The sequence below is a fragment of the Sceloporus occidentalis genome, unplaced genomic scaffold (genome assembly GCF_023333645.1).
Source record: "Sceloporus occidentalis isolate IW3139 unplaced genomic scaffold, rSceOcc1.0.p SCAF_5, whole genome shotgun sequence".
NCBI classification, from domain to species: domain Eukaryota; kingdom Metazoa; phylum Chordata; class Lepidosauria; order Squamata; family Phrynosomatidae; genus Sceloporus; species Sceloporus occidentalis.
In genome coordinates, this window is record NW_028316985.1 from 23977121 (window position 1) to 23993891 (window position 16771).

The 16771-nt window shown below is 40.0% G+C and overlaps 1 protein-coding gene across 1 annotated transcript in view; it reads right to left on the minus strand.

Moving 5' to 3' along the window:
* The window catches only part of CREB3L2 (cAMP responsive element binding protein 3 like 2), a 101480-nt gene extending 85170 nt beyond the window's left edge, over window positions 1–16310 (minus strand). Inside the window, exon 1 of the mRNA XM_089527878.1 lies at window positions 15980–16310. Within this exon, the coding sequence (XP_089384004.1) occupies window positions 15980–16081 (102 nt within the window). The 5' untranslated portion in view covers window positions 16082–16310. The remainder of the gene's footprint in view (window positions 1–15979) is intronic.
* Window positions 16311–16771: the final 461 nt, after the last annotated feature.

Here is a 16771-nt window from a genome sequence, read left to right on the forward strand (position 1 = left end):
TTCTTTCACATTCATTTGTTAGCAAACACACACAGTTACAGAAGAGATAATTCAATTGGTATGTAGTTCATTTCAAAGAATTAGGAGGTTCTAAAAGCATTCTAAAGTGCCCCCTCTGAGTTATAGAAAAACAAAACAAGAACAAAGATTTAACTAGCTTAACCTTTTTTTCTGCAATGCAGTAAATCTAAAATGAAAACAACAACTAGAAAACATTTCTTAGCAACTATAGTCAAGGAGGAAAGAAAATGCATGATCCTTCATAATACAGCTGAACCATGGCCCAGCATTACATACCAATACAGCCAGGATAATTTGTCATCAAATCATAGTAAATTCTAGGTCCAGAGCTGTAGCCACCTTGGGCCTGTGGGTCTTGCCTTTGTACTTGCACTACATACTTATAACAATTTGATATCACTTTGATTTCCATGGTTCCATCCTGTGGAATCTGGGATTCATAGTTTAATGAAGTACTTAGAATTCCTGTGAGAACTCAGTGCACTCTCCTAAACTACAATCCTCAAGGTACAGTGAGACCCCCCACATTAGTCGAACTTAGGGACACAGGATCCCTGTGAAAGTGGGGAAAACACAAATTAAAAAAACGCACTATTTTTTTAAATCTGAGAGAACACCTCTCTTGGAATGTTTAGGTCTTCAAGGCAACTGTGTCGTTAACATCCACCAGAAGGCGACCACAGAATTATGCTAAAGGACCTACAAATGCCTAGACAAGTGTTTTCTCTAGGAATCTTTAGGTCCTCCAATGCAACTTTTGGCAAAGGTTGGCCATAAAGCCATGCTCAAGGACCTAGAGATTCCTAGAGGTAACATATTAATCAAATCTGCAAATAACCAAATCTGCAAAAGTGAAAGCTGCAAATGTGGAGGGCAGACTATACTTTGTGAAGGAGGATTAAGGATTAAATTAAGTTACCTTCAGAACTTCAGTTCAAGGTAGTGCACTTGTCCTCTCTGGTACCGAATTCTGAATACTCCATTAAACAACAAACCTGAGGTATCAAAGTGATAAAACTATAGTCCAGGTGTTTGGAAAACCATCTCCATAATCATTGCTTTCCTCAAACAAAAACAACATGTCCATTAAAGAAATGCAACAATTGGTTAAATATTTTCCATCTCGAACAATACAGCTATGCAATGTAGCTAATGTTGTGTTGATGTATGCTGTGCATGTATGTTTTTTAACTGTAAATGTTTTGTCAAATAAAAATATTTTTAAAAAAAAAACATGTCTGAAGAGGAGACTCTTGTGTATCCCTGGAAGTTCTTGGTGAGGTAGTCCCAATTTTTTCATGTTCTGACTCAAATAGAGAGCCCTCGTAAATCCGATAGGTTCTCCACTTCATATTTGTGCAAAGAGAGTGACAAAAGATGGGGCAAGGATAGCATGCATGGCCCCATCCCCAGATGTAAAGCGCATGCGTCTACCAAAACTCTGAATACGGCTTGGATACTGCAAATACACCTTTTATCTGAAAAAGGGAAGCAGTTAGTGTGCATGGAATATTCTGCCAAAGTCCTCACTGAATAGTACTGAGTTAACTAAATTTATTCAAGCATCTTTTTGAACTTCTAGCTGTACTCCCTCAACCCCATAGGCCTTTTCACCACAACATTCTTGGTTCTGGGCCTGCCCAGGCCTCACCTCGTCACAACACATTTGCTCACATGAGAGCTTTTATTCTACCAAAGCAACCCAGCTATTTTTTCTGCTGTAGATTTTCGAAGTGTGTATGTGTGCATGCATGCACGCTTGCCTTTAGGGAGTTACAAGTGAGCAAAACTTTCCAGCTGGTGGCAGAAAAAGCTAGCAAGGGAAGGCCAGAATCTGGCATTCGCTTACAATGGAATCTCACATCTGGAAGGCCAGCAGGCGCCAGGTTGCTTGCTCAGTGAAAAGGCCTTTTGTTACTTGACAAACATAACTTATGAATGAAACATTTTCTATATCAGGTGGTGGTCTTTGCTTTTATACAGGAAGGGGCTGAGAGGTCTGGGACGTCAATGTAAGAAGCAAATTCATCTTCGCATTTAATTGAAGACGCTGCATTCCGTTAAGTATGAGAGACCAAGGAATATACTCAGAACACACACCTATATCTTGGTATTTGTTCTTCCTTACCTTTTCAGCTTTCCATAAAAAGTAGCAATGGTGCAAGATGAAGACAAGTATTATTTATTTATTTATTTATACATACATACATACATACATACCCCACTTTTCAGCCAAGGCTATCAGAGTGGCTTACAGTTTGTTCATTAGACAAGGAGACATACTACATACAGTTCACAAACTGAAGTCCCATTTTAGTCCCAGAACACATGGAAATCTGCCATGCATGCAAATCGTTCAGATCACAAAGTTTCAATCACAAATACAGCTGTGAGGAAAACTGCAAGATGACAAAAGCACACAGTTCATTAGGGAGAAAGGAAACTTTAGCTATGAGAAACCAGAGAAACACAACTGATACAGGTAAATCTAGTCAGATAGTATTACTCTAAGATGAGAGGAACAGATGTTCTTAGGGAAACCAGCCACTGCTTCAGTAATTTAAAATCTCAAATAATATAAGCATGACATTGCTCTTCCCATCCCCCAGCTACACGTTTGTGAGAAAAACTAAGCACAAGTGGCTATTTCTTTGGGGGTTTTTTTAGAAAAAGAAAATTGTAATTTATTTCAACACTATTAGCTCTTGCTGTTATTATGTGCCTTCAAGTTGTTTCCAACTTAAGGTGACGCTAAGGTGAATCTATGCTGAACCCACCATGGGGTTTTACTGGCAAGATTTGTTCAGAAAAGATTTGTCATTGCCTTCCGCTAAAGCTGAGAGTGTGTGACTTGCCCAGGGTCACCCAATGGGTTTCAACAGCAGAGCAGAGAATCAAACCCTGGTCTCCAAAGTCATAGTCCAACACAGAGACCACAATACCACCTCTATGCAAAAAATGGGCTTGAGGGCAGATAGCCTTCCAGATATTAGTGGGATATCATCTTGTTTCAGCCAGAACAGCCTAAGAAACAGTGGGGAATGATATCAGTTGTAAATATTTGGAGGATATCACATCCCATACTGTGCTGGACCTGGTATAACAGAGCAAAGGTATACAATACAATGGGAAGTCACTTGCACTTAATAAGGAAGGTGCTAATAAAACCACATCAATTTTAGGAACTCTAAAGCCATTGTCTGCTTCTGTGTGAGAAAAGAAAAGGATTGCATAAGGGAAATCACCCTGAATATGATGTCACCTAAAGCTGCATTAACCTATTTTCATTCCTTTTTGTCATCCCTGAGCAGTTCTGAAAGTGACAAGCACATCGGTCACCCAGGTCATTCACTGCAATAAAGACGAACAGCTTCTAAAAGGGCCAAATGAGGTAATAACATTTTACACATAAAAATAAAGCATCAGCATTTGGGTTTGGTTTCTCCACTCCCTGCTGTGTGGGATGACTTGTTTATTCCCACTGAAAATGCTGATCTCACCCTGCCACCGGGTGGCACTGTCACTGGAAAAGAACAGTGCTGCCCTACTAGAAAACGCATAACGTTCACCTTCACATACACACACTTATACACATGCCACTGAGTCCAGATTTATGTGCAGGGAAAATGGCACCCAGATGAGCTGTGTGCCTATTCACTTTATTGTCTGGAATATTGGATGTGCAAAATCTAAGCCTCAGATCTACCTTCTTAAGATTCTCTCTGACTTTAAACCAAACTTAAGACTGGGCAGCCCTTCAACTAGACAATTGTCATCTATAACAAAAGACACGTGCCCATCCTAATAGTGGAGTTGATTTCAAAGAAACGTGATTACATAGTTAGCATTACTTGAGCATTACTTGAGACAATAGCACAGATACCTGGGAAAACCTATGCTGAGAAGTTAAGGTATGTCAAAATAATTCCATACAAAGCAGTATAATTTTGCTCCATTCCCAAAGGCCTGAATATAGCACAATAGGAGATAATGGTGTGTGTGTGTGTGTGTGTTTGTTTATTTTGCCATTTATATCCCACCTCTTCTCCAGAACTGAGACTAAAAGTGGCTTACAAAAATGCAAACAAATTCAGAGACAAAATAATAAAAATATAAAGATGTAACTGAAAGCATAACTAAAATTTAAATTTAAATTCAATTAACCTATAGAATTAAAATAATTTAAAAATGAATGACTGAACCTTGTGTTTGGTGTGTGTTTTGGTTTCTTTTGAAGTGTGCTGTATGTATCTCTGAAAACTAAGCTTTCTGCTTAAAGATGAAAAACCCATGTGATTGTAAACAGTGTTTTTAGAGTCACGGGGGGAAAATCCACTCAGAAGGCAACCTCTTCAGAGAAAACATAAATGGGAAACATTTGGCTCTCTATCTTGCTATCCTTTGGCCAGTCTCAGTGGGGCTGAGGGAATGCTATGCACAAACATCTGAAACTCCATTAGTTTCCTACCCTTGACAGACCTTATCTGAAGAAAGGCTGGGGGTATTCATAGGAAAACAAGAAATCAAGACACTACAAGTTGGCGCCTACGTTTAACCAGTCTTACTGAGTAGTTTATCTGTAGAGATAAGGACGGCTCAAAGTTTCCCCAGCTCATCCCAAAGAACAACCTCTCTGCTCTGAACATTAGGTACCGAAACACTTATGACAAGGAAGCAACAAGGCCTGCTGGAAGATGAACCATGAACTCTTTGCCACATGCATCCTAATTATGTACGCTCCTGTGTCTGAAATGCAGAATATCAGATCCAGATACACGCATATGCAATCAGTCTTTTAGACTTAAAATACCCAGAATCTTCCATTTATCCCAATGGTCATCTTGACTGGAAAATGTATTCTCATCCGAAACCATATTTGTTTCCAAGCTTCAGGTATGAGGATCCCTCAAAGTTGAACAGGCACACATTGTGTGTGTTCACCGTCTTTCATGTATAACACAGCTCTTAAGCCCACCTGAATTACCGTAGTTATTTGTCAGTGGAAACATTTGTAGACCAGTGTTCAGGATTAACAGGTCATTTTGGATCATTCAAGCCAATAAAATCACAAACATATTAGAAGAATAATTAAAGATTGAGCATAGCCAGTCAGAAAAAATGAGAAGCTAAATTATATTCAGTTATATAAGTTATATCATAAATTATATTATATTCAGGAGAAATATAAATTAGGGTGCCTGTGCAGAAAAGGCCCCGACTAGCATGAAGCACTGAAATTTTTTTGAAGTGGCATATAAAGAAGGTTATATAAAGATGGTTGAACCAAATAGGACAACATGGTCTTTCAGAAATCCTAAAACATACCTGTTGTATACTACCATTCCTTCAAGTAGCTTAGGGCTATGAGATACTGTACTTGGATCTACCTTCTCACAGCAACCCTGAGACAGTGAATTTCAAAATGGCCAAGCCAGCATTATGAATACAAATCTGACCCCAGGTGTCTTCCAAAATGGTCTCTCTTACGATATAGATACATCCTGCATTCAATGAGAATTCTGTGACCTCCTGTTATTCATGTTCTCACAGAGCGACTATATAACTTGAAAAGACACTCACGATTGCTTATTTTTTTAACATTTTGCAGGGAAAAAAACAGGCACATATGGCCAAGCAACATCACAGTGTGGTTATGATAGCAAAAATTATTAATGAAGAGCAACAACTGTAGTACTTTGATTTTATCTGAACCTACTGAATGCAAAAAGGACTTTTAAAAGTGGACTATACTGTACTAATGGATATGTTTTCAATTGATTTCACTTCTATTGATAATGTAATTGTATGTTTTTAGCACTATAAGCTTTTATCTGTATCAGAAGTTAATTTTTATAATTCACCTTGAGTCGCAGGGCTGAGGCAAAGGTGGGATACAAATGAATAATAAAACCCAATGCCAGCTGTGGTTTTTGGCACCCGAAACAAAAAATGTCAGAAATGCCTCTCCCTCTTCCTGGCAGTAAAAATTCAATAATTACGAACTCCAATACTGCTTAAAGTAGGTCCACTGAAGTCGATGTCGCATAGTTGTGGCTAACAAATTTCATTCCTTTCAATGTGTTTACTCTAAGTAGGACTAGTGCTTGATTTAGCTCTGATTAATTAACAAATTGTATCCATTTCATAACACTGGGGATCATCTGTCCCACTCTGCCTAGTGGCAGGGCTGAGAGATACACATACTGTACATAAGACACATGTCCTTTGGTTAATGTGCCAAATACCCACTCCAGTTTCACTACCATACATTTCATTTTTAGTCCATCCAGTATATCAACAGTGCATTTATACAAATGTGAACTGAAGTATACAGAAACTGTGCTTTTAAAAAAAGTTTTAATTTTTGAAAACCACATCATGAGGAAGAGGTTTGACTCAAATACTCAGGTAATCCTTTGACATTTACAAGTTCCTGGTAACAAGGAAGCTGACCTTCCCATTGCCTTAAAGCAATGTAACATCACAGTTTCCCATCCATATCAACATGTTGACATTGGTTGGCCAGCACAGGATCAACACTGTAAAAGGATTTAAATGTGTGTTGATCCTTTATTTTACTTACATAAGCAGAATTGTTACTATTCAAAAGGAAAGGACTTGAATTACTGGCCAGTTTTGCCACTCCAAAGGGTTAACCACATTGAGAATCTTAAAACTGGTTTAAACAGTCTTCCTTTTCCTCAGTGAACCCTAAAAGGAATCTTAATATAGCATTTTTTTCTCAAGAAGAACAATGAAGTCCTTAATTGCTTGTTCAGTGTTAAAGTGGGACATTTAAATAAAGGCATCAGTGCTTCTTTGGAGGGTACTTACCTGGATGTCAACCATGAAGATTTACCAAATTTACAAGCAGTGCTTTAAACAGGATGACTATGAAATTAGATCAGGTCACAGAAACAATGAAAAGAAGCAAAGGGAAAGTAATAAAAGGATTACTCATTACTTAAACATTAATATATTACACTCTGATAGCTATACTACTGCAAGGGATTTGTAATCTATAAATTATGATGCTAATCCTCATGCTTGCAAAGTGATGTGTAGGGTGAAAGTAGAAGGTCAGTGCCAGCTGACTGTTTAAGAATTCTGACAGCCCCTGAAGAGAGATATACAACAGTGAACTGGTTGGAAGATAGCAATATCCCAATCAGCTCTACCAGTTTTCCCCAGCAGTTAAATACTGTCATCTGAAATATTCACACAGAAGCGCATCTCTACTTTACCATAAAGCTCCAATACCCGTGGCATCAAAATTATAGCCTTCCAACACTGTAAACTACATCAACACCTCATTGGTTGTGAAATACATCAGTTAACAAAACCTGTAGGAAACACATCATTTGTACCCAGAACAATGGCCTAAAAGCCAAATGTGTTGCAGCAGATATTTTATCAGAGGTGACAAAGGTAATATTGGGATATCTAAAGAGAGCCAGTGTGGCACTGCGGTTTGAGTGCTGGACGACGACTCTGGTCATGAAACCCCCTGGGTGACCTTGGGCAAGTCACACTCTCTCAGCCCCAGGGGAAGGCAATGGCAAACCTCCTCTGAACAAATCTTGCCTAGAAACTCCCATGATAGGTTCACCTTAGGGTTGCCATAAGTCGGAAGAAATAACTTGAAGGCACACAACTCACACACACAGAGAGAAAGATAGCTTCCCTCTGAAAAAAAAAAGTTCTAGCATATGAACTGTGTACAGAAGCCATCAAAGAGAAAATTCTCAATGAAATGGTAATTTTAAAAGGCAAGGTAACAGCAGTAAGAATTTACACCCACATCAGGGATGTGTAACTTTTTTTTTCCAGAAAACCAATTAGCTCCTGCTCACCCAGCTTTATTAGGTAAGTAACAGTATTTGCCTACCTGAAACAGCCTGGGTGTGTATAGGCAAAAGTGGCTAGGTTTCCATTGACTTTACAGGTAGCACATGTGCAGCCCCACATTGTGCACTGAAACCTGTATACGCCCACACACCTAAAAGGAAGGCTCATGGGACTTACTCCTGAATAGATACAGAAAGTATTATTGTTGCTACTATTAATTTTTCACCTTCCACCCAGAACTGTAACTCAAAGCTGCTTACAGAAACTTAAAATGTATACTAATAAAAACACATACAGTTCAAACATACAAAAAGCTATTGTTAAAGTACAATTAAACTACTTGTTGTTGTTGCTATTGTTGTTTTAAACTACTTGTTATAGGTCAGGAGCCCTGGTAACACAGTGGTTAAATCCTGGTATTGCAGCCACAATGTTGTGAGTTTGATCCTTGCAGGGTTCTAAGTTGACTCAGCCTTCCATACTTTTGAAGGGTGGTAAAAAGGCAGGCCTTTCCAGACTAGGTTAGATCCATTAGACTTGCCTCCCCCCTCTAATGATACCTCTATTGTTCCAGTATCAAAATTGATCGATACCATCCCCCTTCATTTCTTGCACTAATCTGCCTGCAATTTTTACTGTATTCCTATTGAACAGTTTTACATTTGGATGCTTAATCTCTTTTTATGGATTGATCATTGTTTTTATGATGGGGGGAGGATTGGGGTTTGGGGTTTTTTTAAATTGTAATTTTTAATTGTTTGATGTTTTAATTATACTGTTGGAAACCGCTTTGATTCCTTTGTGAAAAAGCAGAATACAAATTATTATTGTTGTTGTTATTATTATTATTATTATTATTATTATTATTATTATTATTATTATTATAGTGAGTACCCAGCTTGTTGCAGGCAATTGGTTTACATGTTGTAAATCACTTAGAGAGTGCTTAGTTCACTATGAATTGGTATAGAAATGTAAAGTGCTATTGCTATTGCCTTCAAGTCATTTCCAATTTATGGCAACCCTATCATGGGTTTTCCTGGCAAGATTTGTTTCAGAGAGTGTGACTTTCTGAAAGTCACCTAGTGGGTTTTCATGACCAAACTGGGAATCAAACCCTGGTCTCCAGAGTCCTAGTCCAACACTCAAACCACAGTATTTAAAACACTTCTGTGTTGTGTTTTCCAATTTCGTTTAGGATTCTGCAGTTAAAATACAATGTGTCTCATATATTTAAAATACAATGCCTACTACATACACTGGCACACTGATGCAAAACAGAAAACTGTTGAAGTGCCCAGAGAATGAAAACCCGCATTAATAAATGTTGTGTGTTTTTCCTTAAAACGATCTGCCAGCTCCCTCCCCTTCCTAGGTTCTAACTTTCTGCACCTGGATTCATCTCCTTCAGGGCCTCTCTGTGGTAGCAGAGACTCCAAGTCAACATAAAGAGTTCTTTATCCTGCTGACTTCAGCTGCCATTTCAAGGGAAAGGGAAAGAAATTCAGGGCTTAGGAGCTAAATTTGGATTCTCTGATGAACAAGGTGAACTCTTTGTTTCTACTGTCCTGCAAGTGTGTTTGTACTTCACAAGTATGAATCATTCCACTGTATGTGTTCCCCCCTTTTTCTTTCTCTCTCTGACCCACATTTAAACAACAGGCTACCATCTAGCTAAATCTATTGAGTACAAGGGAATTCCACATAATGTCGTATCAGAAGGTGGTTTTGAGACCTCCTTTGTTTAAAAGAACTGCATTGGTCAACAGTCAAGGTGATGTTTCAGAACACACACAAATACAAGTCCAAAAGCCACTACAAATACGGTAGTTGTATTGTTCCGGTCTACAAAAATTAGTCCATAAATGCACATATATGGCACATGGGCATTGTGTCCTAGATACCTACTCCCATAAAACATCCAGACCCATTCCATGCCATCACAAGTATGATGAAATTTGGATTCTCATTTAGTACAACAAGATAGCTATCATTCTGCTGGGTAAAGTTAGGTGATGGGAGAGAATCTGTGTACTGATCATACGGATTTGGTAATTTAAGATGACATAGCTTCAGACTTTATTTTTCAAGAACCACTGGCTTCAATACAGCAACAATTACTAGCAGAGGTTGGAAAAGTTACATTTGGAGCCTAAAGCTCCCAGAATCCTGAGTCAACAGGGCCATTTTCCCAAGCTCTGGTTGGTAGTGACTTGAGTCCTATTAGCTGCAGCAAGACTGTCTTCATGACCCACTTTTGCTGGTTCAGGAATAGTATCCTTCATGAAATAGTTGGAACATCTGTATTTCACAGTAGGCAAGATTCTAATTTCCAATCAGGAATTTATTTCAAAATGTAGGGTCAGTAGAAAGCCCAGGTTCATAGGTATGTGCCAATATTGTCCCATCATTTCATTCCTCACATGGATACACACTTGCCAGGAGATAATGGAAGACTGGTCCCATTAATTACACCCTGCAAAGGATTTCAGATCATCATTCAGAGGCATGCAAATACCAGATGATTAAAAAAGAATGGTGCTAAAGTAAAGTTGTTCTTAATTGGTTTTGCACCATTCTTTTTTAATCACTCTGTTATGTCCAGCTATTAAGAAGGCAAAGTGCTTTAAAGTGGGAGATATTAGATTCACCAAAATTTGGACATCAGGTAAGCTCAAGTAACCTCCTTCCACTTGATGACAATGTACTCAACTCTCATCATTGCCTTGCTTATGGGAGGTGTAGTTTTACATCAAATGGCACCAGACTGGGGAAGGCCCATTCAGCCATAAACCTCACTCAACACTGTGGCACTCAAGCTCTCTCAGCCTAACCTACCACAGTAGCCTTATTTGGTTGCAGTGAAAATACTAGGTGAAGGAAAACTTTTGCACGTTGCTTAAAGCTCCTTCAAGTAAGGGCAGAATTTAAGGAAATAAATAAAACACAGCAAAAGTGATACTTAAAGAGGAGACAGTAAAAATGTACAAAAGGCCCAGAATACCTTTTAAAAGCTTTTTTTGGTTATAGCTTTCAAAGTTTCAGTTGACAGCTTTTTGGAGGAGCAGACAAGGCTAAAGGAGAAAAATTCTTGCATCTTGCTTGAACCTTGTGGGTTTACAAAAATGTGTTAATCGTTGTCCATTTTCCTTTATGCATTGTAATCTGTCATACAAGTTTGGGATATAACAAAACTGTCAATTACAACATAATTAATGAGTATTACATGCAAGCAACAGAAAGTTTCTCCCACTAATGGCTGGGTGTATGGGTCAAGCCTGGTAAACTATTCAGCAGGAGTTTGCATTCCAGTATTTGAATGTCTCATGCAAGGCGGAAGGAATTCCAATGGATTAACATTATGTTGGAAATCAGTCTCAACCATTTTCCTTGTAATACGGTGCTTCATAAAAAAAATCTCCCTGTGCTAATGCTATTGCCAACTCACAAACCTCCCCATACCCCCCTCCCCAAATTGTCCAGGAAAAATACACTGGATAGAGTAGCATGAGAAGTGTCAAGTGATGAAAGGCAGACAGTACCATCTTCTCACATTTTTACAATTATATAAAGCATGTGATGTTGCAACACCCGGCCTTTAACTGCCACGAAAACAGAAACATCTTTAACAAGTTGGAAATTCTGTTTTTTAAAAAGTCAGTCTTTGAAATTATATTGAACTAAAGATGATACAAGTTTCCAGATAACTGGGTGCAGATAATGATGAAAAGGGTGGGAAAAACAATACGTTTAACTTTAAAATGACTTTACCACTTCACACTGTGAGGAGTACATACAAAGCTTTCTATGGAGAAAATAACATTTCTGTGGAGAAAATTAACATGTCAGATAGAAAACCTTCAATATAAAAATCAATATACAGGGATTTTTTACTTATTTATATAGAGAGGGGCATTCCATCTACAGTTTGAAGTAGTACAGCCAGGCCAGAGGCTTACTACTAGAGCTGGGGGACATGTAGTTTCCAGGTGTTGTTGGCCTGTAACTTCAAACATCCTTCACCTTGGCTATGCTGGCTAGGACTGATGAGAGTTACAATAAGGACTGCATCTTACCCATTTATAAGCTAAGTCACTCGTCTTTAAATAAAATCATTATTTCCCTTCATGTTCCCTTTTATGCATATCCTTTCCCTTGCACATGCTGCAGAATTCTGTAAAACAAGACACGGCAAGTTTGCAGCAACTAGTCTTGATCTCTGGACAAAGGACACATTATCTCAGGTTAAAGTATTTGTCAATTTATCACAGTATCATCTGCTCTGACTGGTACACACTGTCAGGCAGATGTTCCTGCCATCATCTGCCACCTGATCCTTTAAATGGAGATACCATGGATTGAACCTTCTGCATGCAAACCAAGTCTTCTTCTACTGAGCTCTGAAACTTTTCTCCTAGTAATATGTGTATGTAGCATTTAACTAGCAAAACTTCAGAAGTTGGAAACTTTATTTTTAACTATAATTCCAAAAAAAAAAAAAAAATGCAATCAGTGTAAATGGTGAAATTGCTAGTTGAAAGATTCTGGGACCTGTACTCCAAAAAAGTAATGTTCCCAAACTCTCAAAAAGTTGTTACCACTATGATGGATAAGAGGTCCAGAATTTTAGAGCCCATGCAGAGGCACCATTCATTTTATTTACATTTCCTCCAGGAATGTCAATACTACACTAGGAGACGTTCGGTATCAGAAATGATGAGCAACCATTGCACTCACTGCAATGTTATCCTAAATGACAGCCCTTACATTTCTCCATAGGACTGAATGGTAACTACTCCATTATATTTGAAAAAGCTAAAGGGGGAAACTCCTTGGGATTTTTAGATAGATAATATTATCATCTTTGGTGGAAATGGATCCCCTCACACACACTCTTCTTCTCAACATAGGACAAACTATAATCCATTTACTTTGCTCCACAGAATTCAATGTGAATTGCTGATAAGTTTTAGCTATACATCCCAGCCAAGCTTAATTCCTGATCACATTGTTAAGTGACAATCATACATGCCAGGGATGCATTGAAAGAGGGAGGAGTTTCTAGGGATAGACCGAAAAGAAATTAAATTATGTGCATAGATTAAGATTTATGTGCATAGATTTAGTGCCTAAATACACTCAAGGCAACAGATCTAATCTGATCTTGGAAGCTAAGAAGGGTCCACTCTGGGTGGTAGTCTGATGGGAGACCACCAAAGAATACCAGGTGCTGTAGACTATATTTCAGTGGAAGGAACTGACAAAACCACCTCTGAGTATTCTTTGCTTAAGAAAACTCTATGAAATTCATGTGGCCATCATGAATTTAATCTTGTATTGTAAAATGCTGCGGGTCGCATACTTGTTGAAAAGCAGGCCACAAATCAAATAAATAATGTACGCAAATTCTGGTACTAATATGGACACAATTCATGAATGAAACAAATAATGTGCACAAACTCTGGTACTGGTGTAGATGCTATTCAAGTGATTCCTTCATTTACAAAAGGAAAAATTGCAAAGACGGTATTCCCAGTATTTTTTAAAATGATGTCGTTTGTTCCCAAGAGTTAAGGCTATCATCTGCTGGGAAGACCTTAATGTAGTCTGATAGCATGCTAGCTTTTGGGTTACACAAATTACTTGAACATACAAAACTAAAGGGTAAATAACTAAAGCCAATTAATGATTAACGCTAATATTTCTGACTTCCCCCACCCTCACTCCAGAATGCTAAGATATAGTGTTTTGTACTACAGGGCTAGGAAAATTATCCCATTGAAAGGTTACTTAAATTAGGCAGGAATTTGTTGTCCAGAGTATTTTGTTGTTCCTTCCTTATATCTAAGTGTCTTCAAGTTGCCTGTTGACTTATGTTAACCCCATGATTTTCTTAGGCAGTGAATATTCAGAGGTGTCTTTCCAGTTCCTTCCTTTGAAATAAAGCCCAGAATTAATTGGTAGTCTCCCATCCAAGTACTAACCAGGACTGACCCTGATTAGCTTCCAAGATCAGACAGGATCTACGGCCTTTAGGCACTTATGCCTAGTTGCTCCTTCCTTAAGGCTTGCTAATTTATGTAGGCAGGATTTGAGTTTTCTGGATTTCCATTAGTATATACCAGACGTTTCCTTTCTAAAGTGTTAACTAAAGCTCTTACCACCCCCAGTAAGCATTGCTGGGGATGGTGGGAGCTGTATTCCAATCCATCTAAAAGGTACCAGGGGAAGGGGAGCTTCTCCTTCTATAAATATATCTATTCTACAGCTAGCCCACCCTGAAGGAGTATTTTTCAAATGCGTTTTCTCACAGTGCATGGTTGGGGTAGGTTTTCTTTTCCCAAAAGTTTTAAGAAGTTTGCAGAGAAAAGCTATACAACACATTTAAAGAGGACCTTCGCCAATGCTTTTTGTTCCAAGACAAACAAGTCATGATTCCTTGTAGGAGGGCAGAGCATTCTTCACATGCTCCGAATTAGTCTTCCCTTCATACTATAAAGCTAACTATTTCCTAGCTTAGCCCTCCTTTGCTGACCAACTGAAAGAAAGTTCTGCATGGAGACTTTGTTCTGCTAAAACTAATGGCACTCAGCAAAGGGGGGAAAAGGGCAAGCAAACATCTGCTATAAACTGGCAACTGCTGATGTTTGTTTTTCACTATGTTTTTCTCCAAGTATCCTTTCAGAATCATCATAACTATTATCTGGAGGTGCCTTCCAAACTGGCTCTGCTAATGGCAGTAAATTGGTGGCAGATGGGACAGCAGAGGACAAACCACAGCATTATATTTCCCAGAGCTTGCACTTTTCTTGCTGACAACTTTAACCTCCTAATTTGAAGAAACGGGAAGAAAAACTCCGATCAAAGGTTACATAAACAGCTTCTTTTCAAGAAACAGGAATTATGTCAAGTTGCCCTGATGCAAGAGAACTATTAGATATGCACAAAGGCCTTGAGAGGTTGGGAGAGACGGGGAAACATTCACCTAAGTTCCCCCATTGCGTCAACAGCTCTACTGCCTTCCTGCTGGAATGCCAAACTTCACCATCTCCTCCATTTTTCTGCTACGAAGCTGTTGGGAGAACTTCTCCCGACCCAGATGTCAGTTAAACGCCTAATGCCAACCCAGACTGAACTAAACTGCTTTTAAACTTTTAAACCCCATTGTTGTATGCCGCCTTGATCTGTGGAACGGCGGGACAAAAATAAAGCTTTTATTATTATTATTATTATTTATTATTAAAAGGAAAAGACAAAAAAGAAAATCTGAGGAGGAAAGATTCAAAGGTTTTTTTTAAAGAATGCAACGAAATGCCAAAGCCAGATCATCCCATCATCCCAAAAGAAACCCCACCTACTTAATGACTACCCAAGGGATACTAATAGGAGGGTAACTTTCTGAAGCCAGATGTGGACTGACCAAAACTTGATGTTCTTCTACCCACAGACAGAGTAAAGTCCTCCTCCCTTTACTGGTGAGGAGGGGAAAAACTTTAAAACAATATGCCTTTTACTCCCCCCCCTCAAAAAAAAACACAGAGGAGTGCAGTATGTATTAATTGATAGATCTTATTTCTATCAAACAATGGGACATAATCCAGTCAACAACCCAAAGGTCATGGGGGCTGGGACCCAGTCAACAACCCAAAGATTATAGGGACTGGGACTTATTCAACAGACCAAAAGTGATAGGGACAGGGACCCAGTCATGAAAATCAAAAGTGATGGGAGCTGGTACCCTGTTAACAACCCAAGGATTACAAGGTCTGGGACCCAGTCAATAGACCAAAGTCATAGGGGCTGGGACCCAGGTCAACAACTCCAAAGTGATAGGGGTTGGAACCCAGTCAGGAACACCAGAAGTCAAGAGGGCTGAGACCCATTCAACAAGCCAAAAGTGATTAGGGGCTGGGACCAGTCAAGATCTCAAAAGTCATGGGGACTGAGAGCCAGCCAAGAATCCAAAGATTATAGGGGCTGGGACCCAGCCAAAGACCCAAAGGACCAGGGGCTGGGACCCAGTCGTGGCCACCAAGGGCCACTGGGGCTGGGAGAGCCCTCCCCTCTTCCACTCCCCACCGGGCCCTGCTGCCTGCCTGCCTGCCCTCACCGTGTTGAAGAGCAGGGCCTCGGAGTCCACTGGTTCTGACAGCTCGCTCAGCTTCCGGTCCCAATGCAAGAGGCTCTGCTCCCCACTTTCCAAGACCTCCATGGCTGCTCCGACCCAAAGAGGGGAAGGGAGCGAGAGAGAGGGAGACTTTTGTGGGGGGCAAAAGAGAGAGACACCTCAGCAGCAAGTCACGAGGAGGAGGAGGAGGAGGAGGCGCAGCTTCGGTCCATAAGGCCAAAGGGAGACAGCTGCTTCCACCTACAGCCCTGCTAACCCCTCCCAGGCTGGGGATGCAACAGGCAGTCAATATCCCCAAGGAGCTCCTCCTCACAGGACCTCCAACCTTAGACTGACATCGACCACAGCCGTCCCTCCAGCCGACCAGTCCCCTCCCTCAAAGCGTAGCTCCGCCCCCCGCTCCGGCCAATCACAGACGCCTCTGAACTCTTCCGACCAATCAGAGTCCACACACTGATTTCCCCCCTCCTCCACGTTCTCGACCTCGCTCTCCATTCTGTCAAGCCAGTTCCAAAGGCTCTCCAGCTGTGGAATGTGGGCGGGGAAATCCCAGTGTCGTCATGGCAGGAGGGGCGGTATTGGGTCCCTCTTCCTCAAGGTTTGCTTTGTCCCTCCTGACCAATCCCTGCTCCCCATTTTCTGAGAGTGGCAGCGAGTCCAACCAATGAAGGAGCGACAAGAATACAGCTTGGAGGAGAAGCCCCGCCCCGTTCCTTCAGAGAAAAAGAGGAAAATAATACCTGAAAAAGCCATGAAGGGGGCGGGGCGATGGGC